The sequence below is a fragment of the Spea bombifrons genome, chromosome 3 (assembly GCF_027358695.1).
Source record: "Spea bombifrons isolate aSpeBom1 chromosome 3, aSpeBom1.2.pri, whole genome shotgun sequence".
Lineage (NCBI taxonomy): Eukaryota > Metazoa > Chordata > Amphibia > Anura > Pelobatidae > Spea > Spea bombifrons.
The window spans coordinates 30,260,925-30,286,130 of NC_071089.1; the positions used below are offsets into that span (position 1 = coordinate 30,260,925).

At 47.5% G+C, this 25,206-nt stretch overlaps 1 protein-coding gene across 5 annotated transcripts in view; it reads right to left on the minus strand.

The window, feature by feature from the left end:
- UTRN (utrophin) overlaps positions 1 to 25,206 on the minus strand; it is a 284,301-nt gene that overhangs the window by 78,524 nt on the left and 180,571 nt on the right. For all 5 annotated transcript variants that reach the window (XM_053460556.1, XM_053460558.1, XM_053460557.1 and 2 more), the window contains one exon: positions 23,752 to 23,908. In XM_053460556.1, coding sequence (XP_053316531.1) covers positions 23,752 to 23,908 — 157 coding nt within the window. The remainder of the gene's footprint in view (positions 1 to 23,751; positions 23,909 to 25,206) is intronic.

The window sequence follows — 25,206 nt, forward strand, 5'->3', positions numbered from 1 at the left end:
ATCAGGGGCTGCCCCTCAGCCCTAGCCTCCTGATTGGTGGGTGATGTCACCTGAGCAGGGCTGACCAATCACAGAGAGGGGAAACTGGGCTGGCTGCTGATTGGTTGCTGGGGTCAGCTGACTAGGCTCGGCCAATCAGGGGCTGCCCCTCAGCCCTAGCCTCCTGATTGGTGGGTGATGTCACCTGACATGGGCTGACCAATCAGAGAGAGGGGAAACTGGGCTGGCTGCTGATTGGTTCCTGGAGTCAGCTGACTAGGCTCGGCCAATCAGGGGCTGCCCCTCAGCCCTAGCCTCCTGATTGGTGGGTGATGTCACCTGACATGGGCTGACCAATCAGAGAGAGGGGAAACTGGGCAGGCTGCTGATTGGTTGCTGGAGTCAGCTGACTAGGCTCGGCCAATCAGGGGCTGCCCCTCAGCACTAGCCTCCTGATTGGTGGGTGATCTCACCTGACCAGGGCTGACCAATCAGAGAGAGGGGAAACTGTGCTGGCTGCTGATTGGTTGCTGGAGTCAGCTGACTAGGCTCGGCCAATCAAGGGCTGCCCCTCAGCCCTAGCCTCCTGATTGGTGGGTGATGTCACCTGACCAGGGCTGACCAATCAGAGAGAGAGGGGAAACTGGGCTGGCTGCTGATTGGTTGCTGGAGTCAGCTGACTAGGCTCGGCCAATCAAGGGCTGCCCCTCAGCCCTAGCCTCCTGATTGGTGGGTGATGTCACCTGACCAGGGCTGACCAATCAGAGAGAGAGGGGAAACTGGGCTGGCTGCTGATTGGTTGCTGGAGTCAGCTGACTAGGCTCGGCCAATCAGGGGCTGCCCCTCAGCCCTAGCCTCCTGATTGGTGGGTGATGTCACCTGACATGGGCTGACCAATCAGAGAGAGGGGAAACTGGGCAGGCTGCTGATTGGTTGCTGGGGTCAGCTGACTAGGCTCGGCCAATCAGGGGCTGCCCCTAAGCATTAGCCTCCTGATTGGTGCGTTAAGTCACAGAGAGAGTTATCATATTGCATGGCACTTTATGATTATTTAATAATTATTATTAATTATTAATTTGTTAAATGAATCATTCATAATGACAAGTTTTTTAGCCACTTGAATTTACAGGCACCAAGGTAATTACAACATAGTTAACAATTACCACGCCTGACCTCACTGGTGTGGGAACAAGCAGGCAGTAGCCGGATTTGAACTTACGAGCATTAGGGTGGAAGTCCAACACCTTAACCACAACTCCAAGTAAGAGACACTGGGAATCGTTTCTCTCTGTAGCATATTGGGTTTGGTGTTAGCATGTTCTGCCCCTGCAAGCCACCATACTTTAGTTTATATAGTGTGTTTGATTGCAGGTCTTTCGTCTAGTCTCTGTAGCCTAATGGCATAAGTGTTGGACTTGGTGACTTGATGTTCTGAGTTCAATTCCCCTAGGCTTCATCTGTGGCTGTTCAGTTCTTTTTTTTTTGTTTTTAACTAAGCCCATAGACCAAAACATAAACCATCTTGTCTTTGCCCTTACAAGCCACCCTTCTTTAGTTTATTTAGTTTATTTAGATATGTCCAGGCCAGGGCTTATCTTTGTACAGTATTTCCCCTGTCTCTTCTTTTGTGTTTTAGTTTTTTTCCTGCCTCCACCTTTGCTATCCCAGTTTGGAGTTAACCAAAGTATGGAAAATGCTACACCCAATCACAAATGGAGTCTTGCTGAGCCAATAGAGACGCAACTCCCACCTAGGAAGTGACTTGACGTGGCGCATTACGGAACTTCACATTTTTTATCCTTTATGGAAATAAAATTAATTATTTAAGTGTGTGTGTGTTATTATTATTATTTTTTTATATTCCTTTGGTACGTAGTTGACACTGCAGATTGTAGGAAGTGCTAGTGCCTGTACCTTTAGAGCAGTGATGGCGAACCTATGACACGCGTGTCAGTGGTGACACGCGTAGCCATTTGGGGTGACACGCGCAGGATTTCCTGCGATTCATCCTCGGCTCCTGCACGGCCGCCGAGGAGGAAAGAATCTGCGCTGGAGGACCCGTTCCTCCAGCGCAGATTCTTTCATCCTCGGCGACCGTGCAGGAGCCGAGGATGAATCGCAGGAAATCCTGCGCGTGTCACCCCCCCAAAAAAGGGGGGGGCGGGACGTGCAGTAGCGTACCTAGCGGGGGGCGGGGCGGTGGAGGAGCAGGCTCGCAAGGGAGCGGTATCGTAGGTCTTTAGCAGACCACCGGCTCCCTTGAGTGATTTTAAGCCGGTTCAAGGATCTCCCTTGAACCCGGCTTAAAATCACTCAAGGGAGCCGGAGGTCTGTTAAAGACCTCCGATACCGCTCCCTTGCGATCCGCGCGGCAACAGCTGATGTGCGCCGAGATTTGTTGGCAGATCCCGGCGCACAACACTGAAGCCGCGCCCACCGCTGTCCGTGCCCTCTGAACCCCGTGCCCTCGGAAGAAGAACTGAAGAAGAAGAGGAGCGAAGAGCAGGAAAAGGAGCTGTAAGGAGAAAAGAGGAAAGGTAGGAAAGCATACAGTGAGAGTGGATTGGTATGTGTGTGTGGATTGGTGTATGTGTGTGGATTGGTATGTGTGTGTGGATTGGTATGTGTGTGTGGATTGGTATGTGTGTGGATTGGTATGTGTGTGTGGATTGGTATGTGTGTGTGGATTGGTATGTGTGTGGATTGGTGTATGTGTGTGGATTGGTGTATGTGTGTGGATTGGTGTATGTGTGTGGATTGGTATGTGTGTGTGGATTGGTGTATGTGTGTGGATTGGTGTATGTGTGTGGATTGGTGTGTGTGTGTGGATTGGTGTGTGTGTGTGGATTGGTGTATGTGTGTGGATTGGTGTATGTGTGTGGATTGGTGTGTGTGTGTGGATTGGTGTGTGTGTGTGGATTGGTGTATGTGTGTGGATTGGTGTGTGTGTGTGGATTGGTGTGTGTGTGTGGATTGGTATGTGTGTGTGGATTTGTATGTGTGTGTGGATTGGTATGTGTGTGTGGATTGGTATGTGTGTGTGGATTGGTATGTGTGTGGATTGGTGTATGTGTGTGGATTGGTGTGTGTGTGTGGATTGGTGTGTGTGTGTGGATTGGTGTATGTGTGTGGATTGGTGTGTGTGTGTGGATTGGTGTGTGTGTGTGGATTGGTATGTGTGTGTGGATTTGTATGTGTGTGTGGATTGGTATGTGTGTGTGGATTGGTATGTGTGTGTGGATTGGTATGTGTGTGGATTGGTGTATGTGTGTGGATTGGTATGTGTGTGTGGATTGGTATGTGTGTGGATTGGTGTATGTGTGTGGATTGGTATGTGTGTGGATTAGTGTATGTGTGTGGATTGGTATATATGTGTGGATTTGTATGCGTGTGGATTGGTGTATGTGTGGATTGGTATACGTGTGGATTGGTAAGTGTGTGAGAGTGATGGGTGTTATGCTGTACCATTTCCAATGTATTTTTCATTATATAATTATGCTCTAAAGTACATCATAACTCCCATCACTCTATACTGTTCCATACAGTGGCAGAGCTGGGAGACAGAGGCCTTGCACCCCCACTGCAGGACTCCTGAAAGGTAAGTAGTTACTAAGCAGGTATGTTAAATAATTTGTTTTTGGTTTATTAAATACAATTATATATTGCAATTATACATTTTTGTAGTTTAAACTATAAATTGCGCAAAATTATGTTTTTTTGTCGAAGTGACACACCACGCGAGTTATGCTCGATATTTTGCCGATTTTTGACACACCACGCCAAAAAGGTTGCCCATCACTGCTTTAGAGGGAGGCTATAGAGGGAGGCTATAGAAAATGCTAATTTAACCAAAATGCTAAGTGAACCAGCTGGGTGAAGCCTTCTGCTTTCCCTCCTCCAGTGTGAGGATTCGTGGACTGTTGTACAAAAGCAAACATAGGGGTTTAATGTGAGTGAATTTGCAGCTCTGGGCAAGATTGTCCGGGCTATTTGTGGATTGTTGCTATAACAGACCACCTCAATATCCGAAGCAAGTCTACCGCAGAGACCTGATTTAAACTCCTTGACTTTGCTATACATTTTAATTTCCAGATTATTAATACGTTTCTGCTGGGTAAAGAGCTTGGCTGACCCTGTATAATGCATAGCTAAGTCAATCTGATGTCGCTGGAAAACCCCTGACCTTTTAATTATGCACTATACAGGAGCAGCTCAGCCCTTCTAGCAAGAGGAACCTGTAAGTATGGGCCCTATGGACTCTCCCGTCAACCCTCCTTCCAGGGAATGCTCTCCAATTAAGGAAGTGACTGCTGGAGACTTTCTCCTGCCTGATGAGCCAAGACAGGCTTATCCTAGTCAAGCAGCAGCTGCCCCTCAGTCCTAGCTTCCTGATTGATGGGTGGATTTACATGACCAGGGCTGACCAATCAGAGAGAGGGGAAACTGGGCAGCCTGCTGATTGGTTGCGGGTGTCAGCGAATAAGGGGCTGCCCCTCAGCCCTAGCCTCCTGATTGGTGGGTAGTGTCACCTGACCAGGGCTGACCAATCAGAGAGAGGGGAAACTGAGCAGGCTGCTGATTGGTTGCTGGAGTCAGCTGACTAGACTCGGCCAATCAGGGGCTGCCCCTCAGCCCTAGCCTCCTGATTGGTGGGTGATGTCACCTGACCAGGGCTGACCAATCAGAGAGAGGGGAAACTGAGCAGGCTGCTGATTGGTTGCTAGAGTCAGCTGACTAGACTCGGCCAATCAGGGGCTGCCCCTCAGCCCTAGCCTCCTGATTGGTGGGTGATGTCACCTGACCAGGGCTGACCAATCAGAGAGCGGGGAAACTGGGCTGGCTGCTGATTGGTTGCTGGAGTCAGCTGACTAGGCTCGGCCAATCAGGGGCTGCCCCTCAGCCCTAGCCTCCTGATTGGTGGGTGATGTCACCTGACATGGGCTGACCAATCAGAGAGAGGGGAAACTGGGCAGGCTGCTGATTGGTTGCTGGGGTCAGCTGACTAGGCTCGGCCAATCAGGGGCTGCCCCTCAGCCCTAGCCTCCTGATTGGTGGGTGATGTCACCTGACCAGGGCTGACCAATCAGAGAGAGGGGAAACTGGGCTGGCTGCTGATTGGTTGCTGGGGTCAGCTGACTAGGCTCGGCCAATCAGGGGCTGCCCCTCAGCCCTAGCCTCCTGATTGGTGGGTGATGTCACCTGACATGGGCTGACCAATCAGAGAGAGGGGAAAGTGGGCAGGCTGCTGATTGGTTGCTGGAGTCAGCTGACTAGGCTCGGCCAATCAGGGGCTGCCCCTCAGCCCTAGCCTCCTGATTGGTGGGTGATGTCACCTGAGCAGGGCTGACCAATCACAGAGAGGGGAAACTGGGCTGGCTGCTGATTGGTTGCTGGGGTCAGCTGACTAGACTCGGCCAATCAGGGGCTGCCCCTCAGCCCTAGCCTCCTGATTGGTGGGTGATGTCACCTGACATGGGCTGACCAATCAGAGAGAGGGGAAACTGGGCAGGCTGCTGATTGGTTGCTGGGGTCAGCTGACTAGGCTCGGCCAATCAGGGGCTGCCCCTCAGCCCTAGCCTCCTGATTGGTGGGTGATGTCACCTGACATGGGCTGACCAATCAGAGAGAGGGGAAACTGGGCAGGCTGCTGATTGGTTGCTGGAGTCAGCTGACTAGGCTCGGCCAATCAGGGGCTGCCCCTCAGCCCTAGCCTCCTGATTGGTGGGTGATGTCACCTGACATGGGCTGACCAATCAGAGAGAGGGGAAACTGGGCAGGCTGCTGATTGGTTGCTGGAGTCAGCTGACTAGGCTCGGCCAATCAGGGGCTGCCCCTCAGCCCTAGCCTCCTGATTGGTGGGTGATGTCACCTGACCAGGGCTGACCAATCAGAGAGAGGGGAAACTGGGCTGGCTGCTGATTGGTTGCTGGAGTCAGCTGACTAGGCTCGGCCAATCAGGGGCTGCCCCTCAGCCCTAGCCTCCTGATTGGTGGGTGATGTCACCTGACATGGGCTGACCAATCAGAGAGAGGGGAAACTGGGCAGGCTGCTGATTGGTTGCTGGGGTCAGCTGACTAGGCTCGGCCAATCAGGGGCTGCCCCTAAGCATTAGCCTCCTGATTGGTGCGTTAAGTCACAGAGAGAGTTATCATATTGCATGGCACTTTATGATTATTTAATAATTATTAATTTGTTAAATGAATCATTCATAATGACAAGTTTTTTAGCCACTTGAATTTACAGGCACCAAGGTAATTACAACATAGTTAACAATTACCACGCCTGACCTCACTGGTGTGGGAACAAGCAGGCAGTAGCCGGATTTGAACTTACGAGCATTAGGGTGGAAGTCCAACACCTTAACCACAACTCCAAGTAAGAGACACTGGGAATCGTTTCTCTCTGTAGCATATTGGGTTTGGTGTTAGCATGTTCTGCCCCTGCAAGCCACCATACTTTAGTTTATATAGTGTGTTTGATTGCAGGTCTTTCGTCTAGTCTCTGTAGCCTAATGGCATAAGTGTTGGACTTGGTGACTTGATGTTCTGAGTTCAATTCCCCTAGGCTTCATCTGTGGCTGTTCAGTTCTTTTTTTTTTTTTTTAACTAAGCCCATAGACCAAAACATAAACCATCTTGTCTTTGCCCTTACAAGCCACCCTTCTTTAGTTTATTTAGATATGTCCAGGCCAGGGCTTATCTTTGTACAGTATTTCCCCTGTCTCTTCTTTTGTGTTTTAGTTTTTTTCCTGCCTCCACCTTTGCTATCCCAGTTTGGAGTTAACCAAAGTATGGAAAATGCTACACCCAATCACAAATGGAGTCTTGCTGAGCCAATAGAGACGCAACTCCCACCTAGGAAGTGACTTGACGTGGCGCATTACGGAACTTCACATTTTTTATCCTTTATGGAAATAAAATTAATTATTTAAGTGTGTGTGTGTTATTATTATTATTTTTTTATATTCCTTTGGTACGTAGTTGACACTGCAGATTGTAGGAAGTGCTAGTGCCTGTACCTTTAGAGGGAGGCTATAGAGGGAGGCTATAGAAAATGCTAATTTAACCAAAATGCTAAGTGAACCAGCTGGGTGAAGCCTTCTGCTTTCCCTCCTCCAGTGTGAGGATTCGTGGACTGTTGTACAAAAGCAAACATAGGGGTTTAATGTGAGTGAATTTGCAGCTCTGGGCAAGATTGTCCGGGCTATTTGTGGATTGTTGCTATAACAGACCACCTCAATATCCGAAGCAAGTCTACCGCAGAGACCTGATTTAAACTCCTTGACTTTGCTATACATTTTAATTTCCAGATTATTAATACGTTTCTGCTGGGTAAAGAGCTTGGCTGACCCTGTATAATGCATAGCTAAGTCAATCTGATGTCGCTGGAAAACCCCTGACCTTTTAATTATGCACTATACAGGAGCAGCTCAGCCCTTCTAGCAAGAGGAACCTGTAAGTATGGGCCCTATGGACTCTCCCGTCAACCCTCCTTCCAGGGAATGCTCTCCAATTAAGGAAGTGACTGCTGGAGACTTTCTCCTGCCTGATGAGCCAAGACAGGCTTATCCTAGTCAAGCAGCAGCTGCCCCTCAGTCCTAGCTTCCTGATTGATGGGTGGATTTACATGACCAGGGCTGACCAATCAGAGAGAGGGGAAACTGGGCAGCCTGCTGATTGGTTGCGGGTGTCAGCGAATAAGGGGCTGCCCCTCAGCCCTAGCCTCCTGATTGGTGGGTAGTGTCACCTGACCAGGGCTGACCAATCAGAGAGAGGGGAAACTGAGCAGGCTGCTGATTGGTTGCTGGAGTCAGCTGACTAGACTCGGCCAATCAGGGGCTGCCCCTCAGCCCTAGCCTCCTGATTGGTGGGTGATGTCACCTGACCAGGGCTGACCAATCAGAGAGAGGGGAAACTGAGCAGGCTGCTGATTGGTTGCTAGAGTCAGCTGACTAGACTCGGCCAATCAGGGGCTGCCCCTCAGCCCTAGCCTCCTGATTGGTGGGTGATGTCACCTGACCAGGGCTGACCAATCAGAGAGCGGGGAAACTGGGCTGGCTGCTGATTGGTTGCTGGAGTCAGCTGACTAGGCTCGGCCAATCAGGGGCTGCCCCTCAGCCATAGCCTCCTGATTGGTGGGTGATGTCACCTGACATGGGCTGACCAATCAGAGAGAGGGGAAACTGGGCAGGCTGCTGATTGGTTGCTGGGGTCAGCTGACTAGGCTCGGCCAATCAGGGGCTGCCCCTCAGCCCTAGCCTCCTGATTGGTGGGTGATGTCACCTGACCAGGGCTGACCAATCAGAGAGAGGGGAAACTGGGCTGGCTGCTGATTGGTTGCTGGGGTCAGCTGACTAGGCTCGGCCAATCAGGGGCTGCCCCTCAGCCCTAGCCTCCTGATTGGTGGGTGATGTCACCTGACATGGGCTGACCAATCAGAGAGAGGGGAAAGTGGGCAGGCTGCTGATTGGTTGCTGGAGTCAGCTGACTAGGCTCGGCCAATCAGGGGCTGCCCCTCAGCCCTAGCCTCCTGATTGGTGGGTGATGTCACCTGAGCAGGGCTGACCAATCACAGAGAGGGGAAACTGGGCTGGCTGCTGATTGGTTGCTGGGGTCAGCTGACTAGACTCGGCCAATCAGGGGCTGCCCCTCAGCCCTAGCCTCCTGATTGGTGGGTGATGTCACCTGACATGGGCTGACCAATCAGAGAGAGGGGAAACTGGGCAGGCTGCTGATTGGTTGCTGGGGTCAGCTGACTAGGCTCGGCCAATCAGGGGCTGCCCCTCAGCCCTAGCCTCCTGATTGGTGGGTGATGTCACCTGAGCAGGGCTGACCAATCAGAGAGAGGGGAAACTGGGCTGGCTGCTGATTGGTTGCTGGGGTCAGCTGACTAGGCTCGGCCAATCAGGGGCTGCCCCTCAGCCCTAGCCTCCTGATTGGTGGGTGATGTCACCTGACATGGGCTGACCAATCAGAGAGAGGGGAAACTGGGCAGGCTGCTGATTGGTTGCTGGAGTCAGCTGACTAGGCTCGGCCAATCAGGGGCTGCCCCTCAGCCCTAGCCTCCTGATTGGTGGGGGATGTCACCTGACATGGGCTGACCAATCAGAGAGAGGGGAAACTGGGCAGGCTGCTGATTGGTTGCTGGAGTCAGCTGACTAGGCTCGGCCAATCAGGGGCTGCCCCTCAGCCCTAGCCTCCTGATTGGTGGGTGATGTCACCTGACATGGGCTGACCAATCAGAGAGAGGGGAAACTGGGCAGGCTGCTGATTGGTTGCTGGAGTCAGCTGACTAGGCTCGGCCAATCAGGGGCTGCCCCTCAGCCCTAGCCTCCTGATTGGTGGGTGATGTCACCTGACCAGGGCTGACCAATCAGAGAGAGGGGAAACTGGGCTGGCTGCTGATTGGTTGCTGGAGTCAGCTGACTAGGCTCGGCCAATCAGGGGCTGCCCCTCAGCCCTAGCCTCCTGATTGGTGGGTGATGTCACCTGACATGGGCTGACCAATCAGAGAGAGGGGAAACTGGGCAGGCTGCTGATTGGTTGCTGGGGTCAGCTGACTAGGCTCGGCCAATCAGGGGCTGCCCCTAAGCATTAGCCTCCTGATTGGTGCGTTAAGTCACAGAGAGAGTTATCATATTGCATGGCACTTTATGATTATTTAATAATTATTAATTTGTTAAATGAATCATTCATAATGACAAGTTTTTTAGCCACTTGAATTTACAGGCACCAAGGTAATTACAACATAGTTAACAATTACCACGCCTGACCTCACTGGTGTGGGAACAAGCAGGCAGTAGCCGGATTTGAACTTACGAGCATTAGGGTGGAAGTCCAACACCTTAACCACAACTCCAAGTAAGAGACACTGGGAATCGTTTCTCTCTGTAGCATATTGGGTTTGGTGTTAGCATGTTCTGCCCCTGCAAGCCACCATACTTTAGTTTATATAGTGTGTTTGATTGCAGGTCTTTCGTCTAGTCTCTGTAGCCTAATGGCATAAGTGTTGGACTTGGTGACTTGATGTTCTGAGTTCAATTCCCCTAGGCTTCATCTGTGGCTGTTCAGTTCTTTTTTTTTTTTTTTAACTAAGCCCATAGACCAAAACATAAACCATCTTGTCTTTGCCCTTACAAGCCACCCTTCTTTAGTTTATTTAGATATGTCCAGGCCAGGGCTTATCTTTGTACAGTATTTCCCCTGTCTCTTCTTTTGTGTTTTAGTTTTTTTCCTGCCTCCACCTTTGCTATCCCAGTTTGGAGTTAACCAAAGTATGGAAAATGCTACACCCAATCACAAATGGAGTCTTGCTGAGCCAATAGAGACGCAACTCCCACCTAGGAAGTGACTTGACGTGGCGCATTACGGAACTTCACATTTTTTATCCTTTATGGAAATAAAATTAATTATTTAAGTGTGTGTGTGTTATTATTATTATTTTTTTATATTCCTTTGGTACGTAGTTGACACTGCAGATTGTAGGAAGTGCTAGTGCCTGTACCTTTAGAGGGAGGCTATAGAGGGAGGCTATAGAAAATGCTAATTTAACCAAAATGCTAAGTGAACCAGCTGGGTGAAGCCTTCTGCTTTCCCTCCTCCAGTGTGAGGATTCGTGGACTGTTGTACAAAAGCAAACATAGGGGTTTAATGTGAGTGAATTTGCAGCTCTGGGCAAGATTGTCCGGGCTATTTGTGGATTGTTGCTATAACAGACCACCTCAATATCCGAAGCAAGTCTACCGCAGAGACCTGATTTAAACTCCTTGACTTTGCTATACATTTTAATTTCCAGATTATTAATACGTTTCTGCTGGGTAAAGAGCTTGGCTGACCCTGTATAATGCATAGCTAAGTCAATCTGATGTCGCTGGAAAACCCCTGACCTTTTAATTATGCACTATACAGGAGCAGCTCAGCCCTTCTAGCAAGAGGAACCTGTAAGTATGGGCCCTATGGACTCTCCCGTCAACCCTCCTTCCAGGGAATGCTCTCCAATTAAGGAAGTGACTGCTGGAGACTTTCTCCTGCCTGATGAGCCAAGACAGGCTTATCCTAGTCAAGCAGCAGCTGCCCCTCAGTCCTAGCTTCCTGATTGATGGGTGGATTTACATGACCAGGGCTGACCAATCAGAGAGAGGGGAAACTGGGCAGCCTGCTGATTGGTTGCGGGTGTCAGCGAATAAGGGGCTGCCCCTCAGCCCTAGCCTCCTGATTGGTGGGTAGTGTCACCTGACCAGGGCTGACCAATCAGAGAGAGGGGAAACTGAGCAGGCTGCTGATTGGTTGCTGGAGTCAGCTGACTAGACTCGGCCAATCAGGGGCTGCCCCTCAGCCCTAGCCTCCTGATTGGTGGGTGATGTCACCTGACCAGGGCTGACCAATCAGAGAGAGGGGAAACTGAGCAGGCTGCTGATTGGTTGCTAGAGTCAGCTGACTAGACTCGGCCAATCAGGGGCTGTCCCTCAGCCCTAGCCTCCTGATTGGTGGGTGATGTCACCTGACCAGGGCTGACCAATCAGAGAGCGGGGAAACTGGGCTGGCTGCTGATTGGTTGCTGGAGTCAGCTGACTAGGCTCGGCCAATCAGGGGCTGCCCCTCAGCCATAGCCTCCTGATTGGTGGGTGATGTCACCTGACATGGGCTGACCAATCAGAGAGAGGGGAAACTGGGCAGGCTGCTGATTGGTTGCTGGGGTCAGCTGACTAGGCTCGGCCAATCAGGGGCTGTCCCTCAGCCCTAGCCTCCTGATTGGTGGGTGATGTCACCTGACCAGGGCTGACCAATCAGAGAGAGGGGAAACTGGGCTGGCTGCTGATTGGTTGCTGGGGTCAGCTGACTAGGCTCGGCCAATCAGGGGCTGCCCCTCAGCCCTAGCCTCCTGATTGGTGGGTGATGTCACCTGACATGGGCTGACCAATCAGAGAGAGGGGAAAGTGGGCAGGCTGCTGATTGGTTGCTGGAGTCAGCTGACTAGGCTCGGCCAATCAGGGGCTGCCCCTCAGCCCTAGCCTCCTGATTGGTGGGTGATGTCACCTGAGCAGGGCTGACCAATCACAGAGAGGGGAAACTGGGCTGGCTGCTGATTGGTTGCTGGGGTCAGCTGACTAGACTCGGCCAATCAGGGGCTGCCCCTCAGCCCTAGCCTCCTGATTGGTGGGTGATGTCACCTGACATGGGCTGACCAATCAGAGAGAGGGGAAACTGGGCAGGCTGCTGATTGGTTGCTGGGGTCAGCTGACTAGGCTCGGCCAATCAGGGGCTGCCCCTCAGCCCTAGCCTCCTGATTGGTGGGTGATGTCACCTGAGCAGGGCTGACCAATCAGAGAGAGGGGAAACTGGGCTGGCTGCTGATTGGTTGCTGGGGTCAGCTGACTAGGCTCGGCCAATCAGGGGCTGCCCCTCAGCCCTAGCCTCCTGATTGGTGGGTGATGTCACCTGACATGGGCTGACCAATCAGAGAGAGGGGAAACTGGGCAGGCTGCTGATTGGTTGCTGGAGTCAGCTGACTAGGCTCGGCCAATCAGGGGCTGCCCCTCAGCCCTAGCCTCCTGATTGGTGGGTGATGTCACCTGACATGGGCTGACCAATCAGAGAGAGGGGAAACTGGGCAGGCTGCTGATTGGTTGCTGGAGTCAGCTGACTAGGCTCGGCCAATCAGGGGCTGCCCCTCAGCCCTAGCCTCCTGATTGGTGGGTGATGTCACCTGACATGGGCTGACCAATCAGAGAGAGGGGAAACTGGGCAGGCTGCTGATTGGTTGCTGGAGTCAGCTGACTAGGCTCGGCCAATCAGGGGCTGCCCCTCAGCCCTAGCCTCCTGATTGGTGGGTGATGTCACCTGACCAGGGCTGACCAATCAGAGAGAGGGGAAACTGGGCTGGCTGCTGATTGGTTGCTGGAGTCAGCTGACTAGGCTCGGCCAATCAGGGGCTGCCCCTCAGCCCTAGCCTCCTGATTGGTGGGTGATGTCACCTGACATGGGCTGACCAATCAGAGAGAGGGGAAACTGGGCAGGCTGCTGATTGGTTGCTGGGGTCAGCTGACTAGGCTCGGCCAATCAGGGGCTGCCCCTAAGCATTAGCCTCCTGATTGGTGCGTTAAGTCACAGAGAGAGTTATCATATTGCATGGCACTTTATGATTATTTAATAATTATTAATTTGTTAAATGAATCATTCATAATGACAAGTTTTTTAGCCACTTGAATTTACAGGCACCAAGGTAATTACAACATAGTTAACAATTACCACGCCTGACCTCACTGGTGTGGGAACAAGCAGGCAGTAGCCGGATTTGAACTTACGAGCATTAGGGTGGAAGTCCAACACCTTAACCACAACTCCAAGTAAGAGACACTGGGAATCGTTTCTCTCTGTAGCATATTGGGTTTGGTGTTAGCATGTTCTGCCCCTGCAAGCCACCATACTTTAGTTTATATAGTGTGTTTGATTGCAGGTCTTTCGTCTAGTCTCTGTAGCCTAATGGCATAAGTGTTGGACTTGGTGACTTGATGTTCTGAGTTCAATTCCCCTAGGCTTCATCTGTGGCTGTTCAGTTCTTTTTTTTTTTTTTTAACTAAGCCCATAGACCAAAACATAAACCATCTTGTCTTTGCCCTTACAAGCCACCCTTCTTTAGTTTATTTAGATATGTCCAGGCCAGGGCTTATCTTTGTACAGTATTTCCCCTGTCTCTTCTTTTGTGTTTTAGTTTTTTTCCTGCCTCCACCTTTGCTATCCCAGTTTGGAGTTAACCAAAGTATGGAAAATGCTACACCCAATCACAAATGGAGTCTTGCTGAGCCAATAGAGACGCAACTCCCACCTAGGAAGTGACTTGACGTGGCGCATTACGGAACTTCACATTTTTTATCCTTTATGGAAATAAAATTAATTATTTAAGTGTGTGTGTGTTATTATTATTATTTTTTTATATTCCTTTGGTACGTAGTTGACACTGCAGATTGTAGGAAGTGCTAGTGCCTGTACCTTTAGAGGGAGGCTATAGAGGGAGGCTATAGAAAATGCTAATTTAACCAAAATGCTAAGTGAACCAGCTGGGTGAAGCCTTCTGCTTTCCCTCCTCCAGTGTGAGGATTCGTGGACTGTTGTACAAAAGCAAACATAGGGGTTTAATGTGAGTGAATTTGCAGCTCTGGGCAAGATTGTCCGGGCTATTTGTGGATTGTTGCTATAACAGACCACCTCAATATCCGAAGCAAGTCTACCGCAGAGACCTGATTTAAACTCCTTGACTTTGCTATACATTTTAATTTCCAGATTATTAATACGTTTCTGCTGGGTAAAGAGCTTGGCTGACCCTGTATAATGCATAGCTAAGTCAATCTGATGTCGCTGGAAAACCCCTGACCTTTTAATTATGCACTATACAGGAGCAGCTCAGCCCTTCTAGCAAGAGGAACCTGTAAGTATGGGCCCTATGGACTCTCCCGTCAACCCTCCTTCCAGGGAATGCTCTCCAATTAAGGAAGTGACTGCTGGAGACTTTCTCCTGCCTGATGAGCCAAGACAGGCTTATCCTAGTCAAGCAGCAGCTGCCCCTCAGTCCTAGCTTCCTGATTGATGGGTGGATTTACATGACCAGGGCTGACCAATCAGAGAGAGGGGAAACTGGGCAGCCTGCTGATTGGTTGCGGGTGTCAGCGAATAAGGGGCTGCCCCTCAGCCCTAGCCTCCTGATTGGTGGGTAGTGTCACCTGACCAGGGCTGACCAATCAGAGAGAGGGGAAACTGAGCAGGCTGCTGATTGGTTGCTGGAGTCAGCTGACTAGACTCGGCCAATCAGGGGCTGCCCCTCAGCCCTAGCCTCCTGATTGGTGGGTGATGTCACCTGACCAGGGCTGACCAATCAGAGAGAGGGGAAACTGAGCAGGCTGCTGATTGGTTGCTAGAGTCAGCTGACTAGACTCGGCCAATCAGGGGCTGCCCCTCAGCCCTAGCCTCCTGATTGGTGGGTGATGTCACCTGACCAGGGCTGACCAATCAGAGAGCGGGGAAACTGGGCTGGCTGCTGATTGGTTGCTGGAGTCAGCTGACTAGGCTCGGCCAATCAGGGGCTGCCCCTCAGCCATAGCCTCCTGATTGGTGGGTGATGTCACCTGACATGGGCTGACCAATCAGAGAGAGGGGAAACTGGGCAGGCTGCTGATTGGTTGCTGGGGTCAGCTGACTAGGCTCGGCCAATCAGGGGCTGCCCCTCAGCCCTAGCCTCCTGATTGGTGGGTGATGTCACCTGACCAGGGCTGACCAATCAGAGAGAGGGGAAACTGGGCTGGCTGCTGATTGGTTGCTGGGGTCAGCTGACTAGGCTCGGCCAATCAGGGGCTGCCCCTCAGCCCTAGCCTCCTGATTGGTGGGTGATGTCACCTGACATGGGCTGACCAATCAGAGAGAGGGGAAAGTGGGCAGGCTGCTGATTGGTTGCTGGAGTCAGCTGACTAGGCTCGGCCAATCAGGGGCTGCCCCTCAGCCCTAGCCTCCTGATTGGTGGGTGATGTCACCTGAGCAGGGCTGACCAATCACAGAGAGGGGAAACTGGGCTGGCTGCTGATTGGTTGCTGGGGTCAGCTGACTAGACTCGGCCAATCAGGGGCTGCCCCTCAGCCCTAGCCTCCTGATTGGTGGGTGATGTCACCTGACATGGGCTGACCAATCAGAGAGAGGGGAAACTGGGCAGGCTGCTGATTGGTTGCTGGGGTCAGCTGACTAGGCTCGGCCAATCAGGGGCTGCCCCTCAGCCCTAGCCTCCTGATTGGTGGGTGATGTCACCTGAGCAGGGCTGACCAATCAGAGAGAGGGGAAACTGGGCTGGCTGCTGATTGGTTGCTGGGGTCAGCTGACTAGGCTCGGCCAATCAGGGGCTGCCCCTCAGCCCTAGCCTCCTGATTGGTGGGTGATGTCACCTGACATGGGCTGACCAATCAGAGAGAGGGGAAACTGGGCAGGCTGCTGATTGGTTGCTGGAGTCAGCTGACTAGGCTCGGCCAATCAGGGGCTGCCCCTCAGCCCTAGCCTCCTGATTGGTGGGGGATGTCACCTGACATGGGCTGACCAATCAGAGAGAGGGGAAACTGGGCAGGCTGCTGATTGGTTGCTGGAGTCAGCTGACTAGGCTCGGCCAATCAGGGGCTGCCCCTCAGCCCTAGCCTCCTGATTGGTGGGTGATGTCACCTGACATGGGCTGACCAATCAGAGAGAGGGGAAACTGGGCAGGCTGCTGATTGGTTGCTGGAGTCAGCTGACTAGGCTCGGCCAATCAGGGGCTGCCCCTCAGCCCTAGCCTCCTGATTGGTGGGTGATGTCACCTGACCAGGGCTGACCAATCAGAGAGAGGGGAAACTGGGCTGGCTGCTGATTGGTTGCTGGAGTCAGCTGACTAGGCTCGGCCAATCAGGGGCTGCCCCTCAGCCCTAGCCTCCTGATTGGTGGGTGATGTCACCTGACATGGGCTGACCAATCAGAGAGAGGGGAAACTGGGCAGGCTGCTGATTGGTTGCTGGGGTCAGCTGACTAGGCTCGGCCAATCAGGGGCTGCCCCTAAGCATTAGCCTCCTGATTGGTGCGTTAAGTCACAGAGAGAGTTATCATATTGCATGGCACTTTATGATTATTTAATAATTATTAATTTGTTAAATGAATCATTCATAATGACAAGTTTTTTAGCCACTTGAATTTACAGGCACCAAGGTAATTACAACATAGTTAACAATTACCACGCCTGACCTCACTGGTGTGGGAACAAGCAGGCAGTAGCCGGATTTGAACTTACGAGCATTAGGGTGGAAGTCTAACACCTTAACCACAACTCCAAGTAAGAGACACTGGGAATCGTTTCTCTCTGTAGCATATTGGGTTTGGTGTTAGCATGTTCTGCCCCTGCAAGCCACCATACTTTAGTTTATATAGTGTGTTTGATTGCAGGTCTTTCGTCTAGTCTCTGTAGCCTAATGGCATAAGTGTTGGACTTGGTGACTTGATGTTCTGAGTTCAATTCCCCTAGGCTTCATCTGTGGCTGTTCAGTTCTTTTTTTTTTTTTTTAACTAAGCCCATAGACCAAAACATAAACCATCTTGTCTTTGCCCTTACAAGCCACCCTTCTTTAGTTTATTTAGATATGTCCAGGCCAGGGCTTATCTTTGTACAGTATTTCCCCTGTCTCTTCTTTTGTGTTTTAGTTTTTTTCCTGCCTCCACCTTTGCTATCCCAGTTTGGAGTTAACCAAAGTATGGAAAATGCTACACCCAATCACAAATGGAGTCTTGCTGAGCCAATAGAGACGCAACTCCCACCTAGGAAGTGACTTGACGTGGCGCATTACGGAACTTCACATTTTTTATCCTTTATGGAAATAAAATTAATTATTTAAGTGTGTGTGTGTTATTATTATTATTTTTTTATATTCCTTTGGTACGTAGTTGACACTGCAGATTGTAGGAAGTGCTAGTGCCTGTACCTTTAGAGGGAGGCTATAGAGGGAGGCTATAGAAAATGCTAATTTAACCAAAATGCTAAGTGAACCAGCTGGGTGAAGCCTTCTGCTTTCCCTCCTCCAGTGTGAGGATTCGTGGACTGTTGTACAAAAGCAAACATAGGGGTTTAATGTGAGTGAATTTGCAGCTCTGGGCAAGATTGTCCGGGCTATTTGTGGATTGTTGCTATAACAGACCACCTCAATATCCGAAGCAAGTCTACGGCAGAGACCTGATTTAAACTCCTTGACTTTGCTATACATTTTAATTTCCAGATTATTAATACGTTTCTGCTGGGTAAAGAGCTTGGCTGACCCTGTATAATGCATAGCTAAGTCAATCTGATGTAGCTGGAAAATCCCTGACCTTTTAATTATGCACTATACAGGAGCAGCTCAGCCCTTCTAGCAAGAGGAACCTGTAAGTATGGGCCCTATGGACTCTCCCGTCAACCCTCCTTCCAGGGAATGCTCTCCAATTAAGGAAGTGACTGCTGGAGACTTTCTCCTGCCTGATGAGCCAAGACAGGCTTATCCTAGTCAGGCTAGGTTTCCACTTGGGTTTTTGTCCGGCGTTTTTTTCTTGATGAAAAACGCCAGGAAAACTGCCAAGAAAACTGCCGCTGCATTTACCTGCGTTTTGGCGTTTTTTCTGCAGTTTTTTCTGGCGTTTTAGCCTTTCTGTGGAAATTGCTTTTTTTGACCTTAGGCAGTTTTTCCAGCCTTTACAAGTTAGAAGTTTCACCCAGCTAAAAGGGATTAGGATAAATGGCAAGTATCTGCCCTCTCCTGCTGTCATTTACTTGGTAGACCCTTTTGTCTCTTTTCTGTGGTTTGTAAGGCATGCTTTATTTCGAATGTCTGCTCCTCTGGGAAGATTGGCCCCAAATGATGGTGCAAATTGTTTGCTGTTGCTTTTGGCACGCAGGATCCGGTCGCGTATGTTTGTTTGTAATGGCATGTTTGTTCCAAATGGTGTAAAATTCAATATGAACCAGTCCAGGACTTTGTTTTGTGTGAAACTGTTTGTTTTCAGCCTATTTCTCGTAGGACACACAGATACTGGGTCCATCCTCTGCATTGTAACTGTGGAAAAAACGCCATAAAAACGCCAAGGCAATAAACCCACATGGCTTTTTCATGGCGTTTTTTCTCTCCCATAGACTTCTATTGGAGAAAAACGCCAAGATTTCTTGCAAAAAACGTCAGAGTGTCAACATGCTGCGATTTTGAAAAACTGCCACAGAGCCCAAAAAAGCAGAAAAACGCCAAAGAGGACTGAAAAAACGCCAAACAGAAAAACGCCAAGTGGAAATGGCATTTTGCGATTTCCTATTGAAGAACAGCTAACATCTGGCTGCAGCCGTTTTTCAAAAAAAAAACGCCAGGTGGCGCTATTGGCGTTTTTATAGGCGTTTTTAGCAAAAAAAAACCAAGTGGAAATCTAGCCAAACGCAGGTAAATGCAGTGGCAGTTTTCTTGGCAGTTTTCCTGGCGTTTTTCATCAAGAAAAAAACGCCGGACAAAAACCCAAGTGGAAACCTAGCCTAAGAGGGACTTCTCAAATAACTATCTTCTAAACAATTATACAAGCAAAACGCAAAGTCTATAGATTGTCTACATAAGCTTAAGAAAAAAGTTAAAATAAAGAATAGTGTATGTTTAAACCATTGATTGGTGCTGTCAGTAACTCTTTTAAAGCTATATATTGTGTTATAGCATTATTATAAACTTTAACTTCTGATTTCTCCTTCACTAAAACGTGTGATTTCTTAATTAGCTACTTAAGTGCTTCAGATAGTAACAGGGATAGATCTTAACACCAGCCTAATGCAGCAGTGATTGTTAAATAGTGTGTCTGTAAATGCAAAAAAAAAAAAACAATCCTGCCTAATTATGCAAAGTCCAAGGCAGTGATTATCATTTATATAAGACAATTTGCGTAAATGTGTTTCTGTAGGAGCAGCCACCGCAACTGATGATTACATCTATTACCCAACCAGTGAAAAACATTGCACTTGATGTTGCTATAAAGCACCCTGGTTTCACTTCATTTTCCTGAGACAGACGGTTTTATTTAAAATACAATGGCAGATAGAAGATGTGAAGATTTACGGAACGGCATTCCTGTTCAAGTATAACACAACAAAGCCACGCAAAAGCATAGCTCCTTAAACATTTCCTTAAACAAATCATGCTGCTTCCCAAGAGAGACGAATGTAATTTGGATACATATATATTATTTATCATTGTCGGGAGACATTAAGCTAAACTATACAAATGATACCAAGAAAAAAGTATGCTATAACACAATACATGAAAACCACAAACCACTGATTAAACCATGGTTATGAATAAACTATTTCTGTTCCAAAGTGGAGTGAAAAAAACATAAAAACGTGGAAAAAGGCTGGAAGTAGAAAGCTCATAAACCACTAAATCCTCCAACTTGTACCTTTGAGCTTTCTGGGTTTAGTCCAAAGACGCCACTCACTGACGTCAGTGGGACCTCCTTCCTGCATCCCGCAAAGGGGGCTCTGGGTAGTCGGAGCCAGAAAGTTCCCAGGTATGCTCAAGATATGTATCCCCAAAAGAAGTCACCTTACTATTCATTGGGACTATCTTTAAAAGGTGCTCCTGTGGCAAAGTTTGAAAAGTGGTCTTAATGTGATCTTGATAGAATGTTAATGACAGCTGGGCCTGATGGTAGATTAGAACAATTTGGCACATCTAGTCTGGCCATTTTTCCTAATCTCAGATCTTGGTCTGAGCAGGATGAGTCAGGATAGCTATACAAATACATTGTTCAAATTCCTTTACTGTATTAATCGCTATCACTTCTGCTGGGAAGTTATTCCAATTATCTACCAGACTCTTAGTAAAATAAAAACCAACCTCCACAAGAATAAGTAAATAAGGGCAAAAAAGGTTCAAAGAAGCTTAGCTCCATTCATCAAGTATTACTCATCTACTCTACAATAGGCTCAATTCAGTATAGTAATAATTTTGAGTATATTTTAAGCATTTGTGGATGTTGTCACTCTGAATGTCAACATATATACTACTGTTCAAACATTTAAGGTAACTTTGAAATGTCCTTGATTTTTCATAGGCGTACAGAATCCCTTTATCAGCAACCATCACTCATTTGTTCCAATGGCACGTTGTGTTCACTAATCCATAATTATGTTTAAAAGGCTAATCGATCATTAGGAAAAGCTTCTGTTATTATGTCAGTTTTTATGTTAGCACAAGTTAGAAATTTCCTTCTTTACGTGTAAAAAGCTAAGTGACGTAACTACAGGGGGTTTGACCGCTTGTTCCTGTCTCCTGGTTCATAATTGTTCATAAGGGCCCTTCTGAAAATGGACCAGGCCGGTCCAGATCGTAAGGGCCATTTCTAAACACTTTTACATGACCCCGCAGTGAAACCGAGGCTGATCACAGAGTGTATATGCAGCTGGAACTGTGGGAACCGTGGACCGAAACCTGCAGGATAGATAAGGAGTTGCGGGCAGGAAATATATACCGTATTGGCCCGATTATAGGCCGCACTTTTTTCCCATAATTTAAATCTTTAAAGTGGGGGTGGGGCCTATAATCAGAGTTTAGCATTTTTACCTTCTCCAGGGTGTCTGGAGGACCGAGCAGAAGACTGCAGAGCGTTTTCTATAGCGCGGTCCGGCGAGAATGCGGTTCCCCAGCAGCGCGAGCATAAACTTTAGTTCCGCCCTGATTTTTGATTCGCAACTTTGATGTAGATGAGGCAGACTGGTGCAGGTCACATCTGCTGCATCTACATCAACGTTGCAAAACTAAAATTTAGGTAAGGAGGGTGAGAGCCTCCTACCATACATCAAATGTAAAAATAAATAAATAAAAAAGTAATAATAAAAAAATATATTTTTTTCTTTAAAATAGCATCAAACTATAAGGGTGCGGCCTATAATCGGGAGCGGCCTATATTCGAGCCAATACGGTATATGTCTGCGTATATGTAAGCGAGGATGTTTATGCTTAAGTGTATGTGAGCATGGATAGCTACGCTTAAGTGTATTCGAGCATATATGTCTATGTTTAAGTGTGTATGAGCATGGATGTCTATGTATAAGTGTGCATGAGCATGGATGTAGATGTGTATGTGTAAGTGTTTGTGTGTGAGCATGGATGTGTAAGTGATGTGAGATGGAGTGTGCGTTAGCATGAGCGAGGGGGTGCGAGGGGGTGTGTTAGAATTAGTGTGTGCGTGTGTAAGTGTTTGAGGGGGCGATACTACCAATTCACTTTTAACTGGTAGTCTTCTATGTTGATATGCAAGTTTATATTGAGCCATCAGCAGTTAGCAAATAGTGGGTCCAAAGGTTGTAATCATTAAGACAATGTTTCTGCTTGTCCATGACAAGTAAGAAGTAAAATAAAACCTTTTAACCGATTTCTTTCTTGCTACTCACTTCTATAACCAGTGGGTATATCTTCCAAGCCAGAAAACTATATACTATACAGATTTAAAGTGCTAGGCTCTAAAAACGTCTCAGAGATCAGTTGTCTGTTCACATGTTTATACTAACAACACCATCCTGCTGCAGAAAACAAGAGGCATACATCCTCAGTGCTTCTGTTAAAGGCATTGGGGGATTTACTCTACACAGATATAAAACGGATTTATTGTGTTGTAGCAGCAGAGAATGCTGAACTTGTGTTTTAAGCTAGCAATGAAATTTTAAACACAGTGCATGAAAGATAAAGTCCTACAAGATGCAGGAGAAGATGCATATGTCGACTCTCTCATTTAATCCGCCCCAATTTCAGGGAGCTTTGCATGTAATATGCTCAAGGCAGCTCTAGGAGGAAAGCATTACAACAATATTTATCAGTATTTAACAATAGCTATTTTGTGTCTAATTTATAGTCATATCTGGGTTTTTGCCCAATCTCAGGGTGAAGGGGCAGACACTGTTTCAAGGTTGAGTAGTTACACAAAGACCACCATTCCATAGAGTCCAGAGTGAAATCTACCATTTAAATCAGTCACATTGCCCTGTATAAACAAGTATAAGGTAAAACGGATTATACAAAGATGATAAACCTAAAAAATGTGGGAAACATTATGTAATTAAAATAGGATGTCACTTGTGCCTTTTCCCCACTGGTTGTTTGCAGACTAATGTACCAGATAATGAGTTTTGTAATATCCAAGTTAAAAACAACAAAGCAGGTTTAATCAAAAATGTACTTAACTCAATGGAATTAAGCTTCCTAGCTCTACTACAATTTGATGTTCTTTCCTCTGGTGGTTCCTTTTGTGCAAACATTGCGCTTCGAAATTAAATCTCCAGCTAATGCTTTAGTCAAGGAAGTTACTGGTTTTTAGACACAATACCAGTAGAGAACTCATTAAAATAGCTATAGTTAATGGATAATAGTTACAAGGAACAAACATAATATCTCTGAAGAGTCCTGATCTTTGTACAATGTCCTAGTGACTTTTGCAGGCACCGGTAATTATGGGTTGTTTGGGGAGATCAGAGGAACTCCCCTCACAGGCCTACTGAGCTGTGAAATAGATCAAGGTCTGTGCTTTTTACACCTCAATCTCAGCTCCCACCTTGCAACATAGCAATATAAAGGTGGCTGGACTAATAAGGTTTGTGAATCATCCCACCAAACCTTTCCTCTAACAATGATTGCCCCCCAAAGGTGTCACACTTTGGGCACTTTTAATCTGACGAGGGGGTATAAAGCAGACATGGATTTATGAAGTTTCAGACAGAATAGTGGAACACACTCTTAAAATAAATTAGCCATACATGCTAGAGAAATGTATGTAGCTACTGGGTGAGATGTCCTGTTCTATGATAGCAAGTCTGTCCCGGTGTGAAATAAAAATGTATTGTAGACTGGAACCAAAGTGCAAGAATAACTTAAACAGCAGTCCTTATACATTATTCTTTATTGTCTGTTTTTAATATTATTTTCATGTCTACAACCTCTGCAAATTCAAAACTATTAACAGAGATCTGCCTTGTAGCTTTTAGCATAGCATAAGCAGATGCAGGTCAGCTGATTAGTGAGCATACTCATAACGCTCAACATTCAAAAAGTTCTAGAGAGCTCTACAAAAAATTATTTCCAGTTTTCTATATGACTGAATAAAAAAAAATATATAGAAAATAAATATGTGAATAAATATTGAAAAATACATTCTACATGGCAATGTAAAAAAAACGCCACGACAAGCAGAATACCTGTTATGCTGTTTTGCGTAGAAAGAAAACCTTTCTTACCTTACAGTACTCGTACTGTTGTTGCACTGTTGGAACATCCCCTCCGACAGGCATCTGCTTTTTTACCTCTTCATCTCTGATATCTAACCAGTGGATGAGTTCTTCAAGTGCCTTCAACAAGAAGTTCCATTTATCAGCACTGGTCTCCAGGTGAGTTCTGTGGTGGATGTAAGACAAAAAGTTTTAAGGCCAGGAAAAGCCTCTAATAAATGCATACGAACCATAATTTTTTGGATTTTGTAGGAAAACAACTGTAAGCGCCGCAAACATTCCATAGCTACATAATTGCACACATCCAGTAACAATCTCATTCAATTCCAGTTAATAATCTCCTTCTATTGCATGGTTCTCTAACTTTCATGTGAATACAGAGAGAGCTTGGCAACAAAATTGCATGTTACGGAATTCAGCACTTGGTTTCTGCACACGATCAGGAGAATGGCAGCTAGGAAGTCTGGACTCTGCATCACCAAATGTGGTCACATGGGAATATCAGCTTGGATGTGATTAGGTCAACTGGACAGGTACCTAGGGACAGACATTAGTTTACTTGGGAACACTCCATGATTGACTTGTAGTTTTCTGGTAAAGCCCTGTATCCCTGTGTCTGGCTATGCCCACTATTTGTCCACTAAAGCTTGTCTGGGGCTAACCTCATACCTTCAGGAACCCACTCACCCAGAAGAGGGAGTACTCTGGAAAGTTACTGAACAGCAACCACAGAGGGAATTTAATATAGGATAGGTCTAAGTTTCTACCAGTATAAGGCACAAGACTAGCTGGGCTGAATGGTTCTTATCTGCGGTAAATTTCTATGTTTCAAATAAATAATAATGGGATGCTCACACTATAATCTTCTTTTTACACTCTAGAAAAGCAAAAACTTGATGTATAAATTAATTTAAGTAGTAGTTTCCAGCTACCACGGCAAACCAAACACAACCGTGCATGGGTTAATAGAACTAAAAACAAACAAGGTAAAGACTATAACTTTTAGCAAGACAGTTATGTGTCCTACAGCATAGTGTAACTTGGTTAATGGCTAGTAGTATTAAGATGCTGTCCAGTCATTTTAAACTCATCTGGTTATAAAATTGTCTTACATTTTCCCCTGAGTGGCACACATTTTAACCTCACTTTGCTTAAATCCTACATTTTAAAGTTCTATACACTAAGTAAACCCATGTATAAACCCTTATCTCTATGCCATGGGGAAATGTATCAATCAGGATCCACATAATAGTTTACACTATTATGTTATCTTTGAACTGTTCTAAAGTTGCTGATTGTTGTTGATTGGTTCAGGAAGCCATTGTAAAGGGAATACAAGAACAGAGAGAACTTTAGGATAGGAAATTGATTAAATAATGCTGGACCTGTTCCTCTGGAATGGAGATCTCAGCTTCCATAAAGGTGCTAAACATTTACAAAACAATTCCAAACATGGTTAAAGGA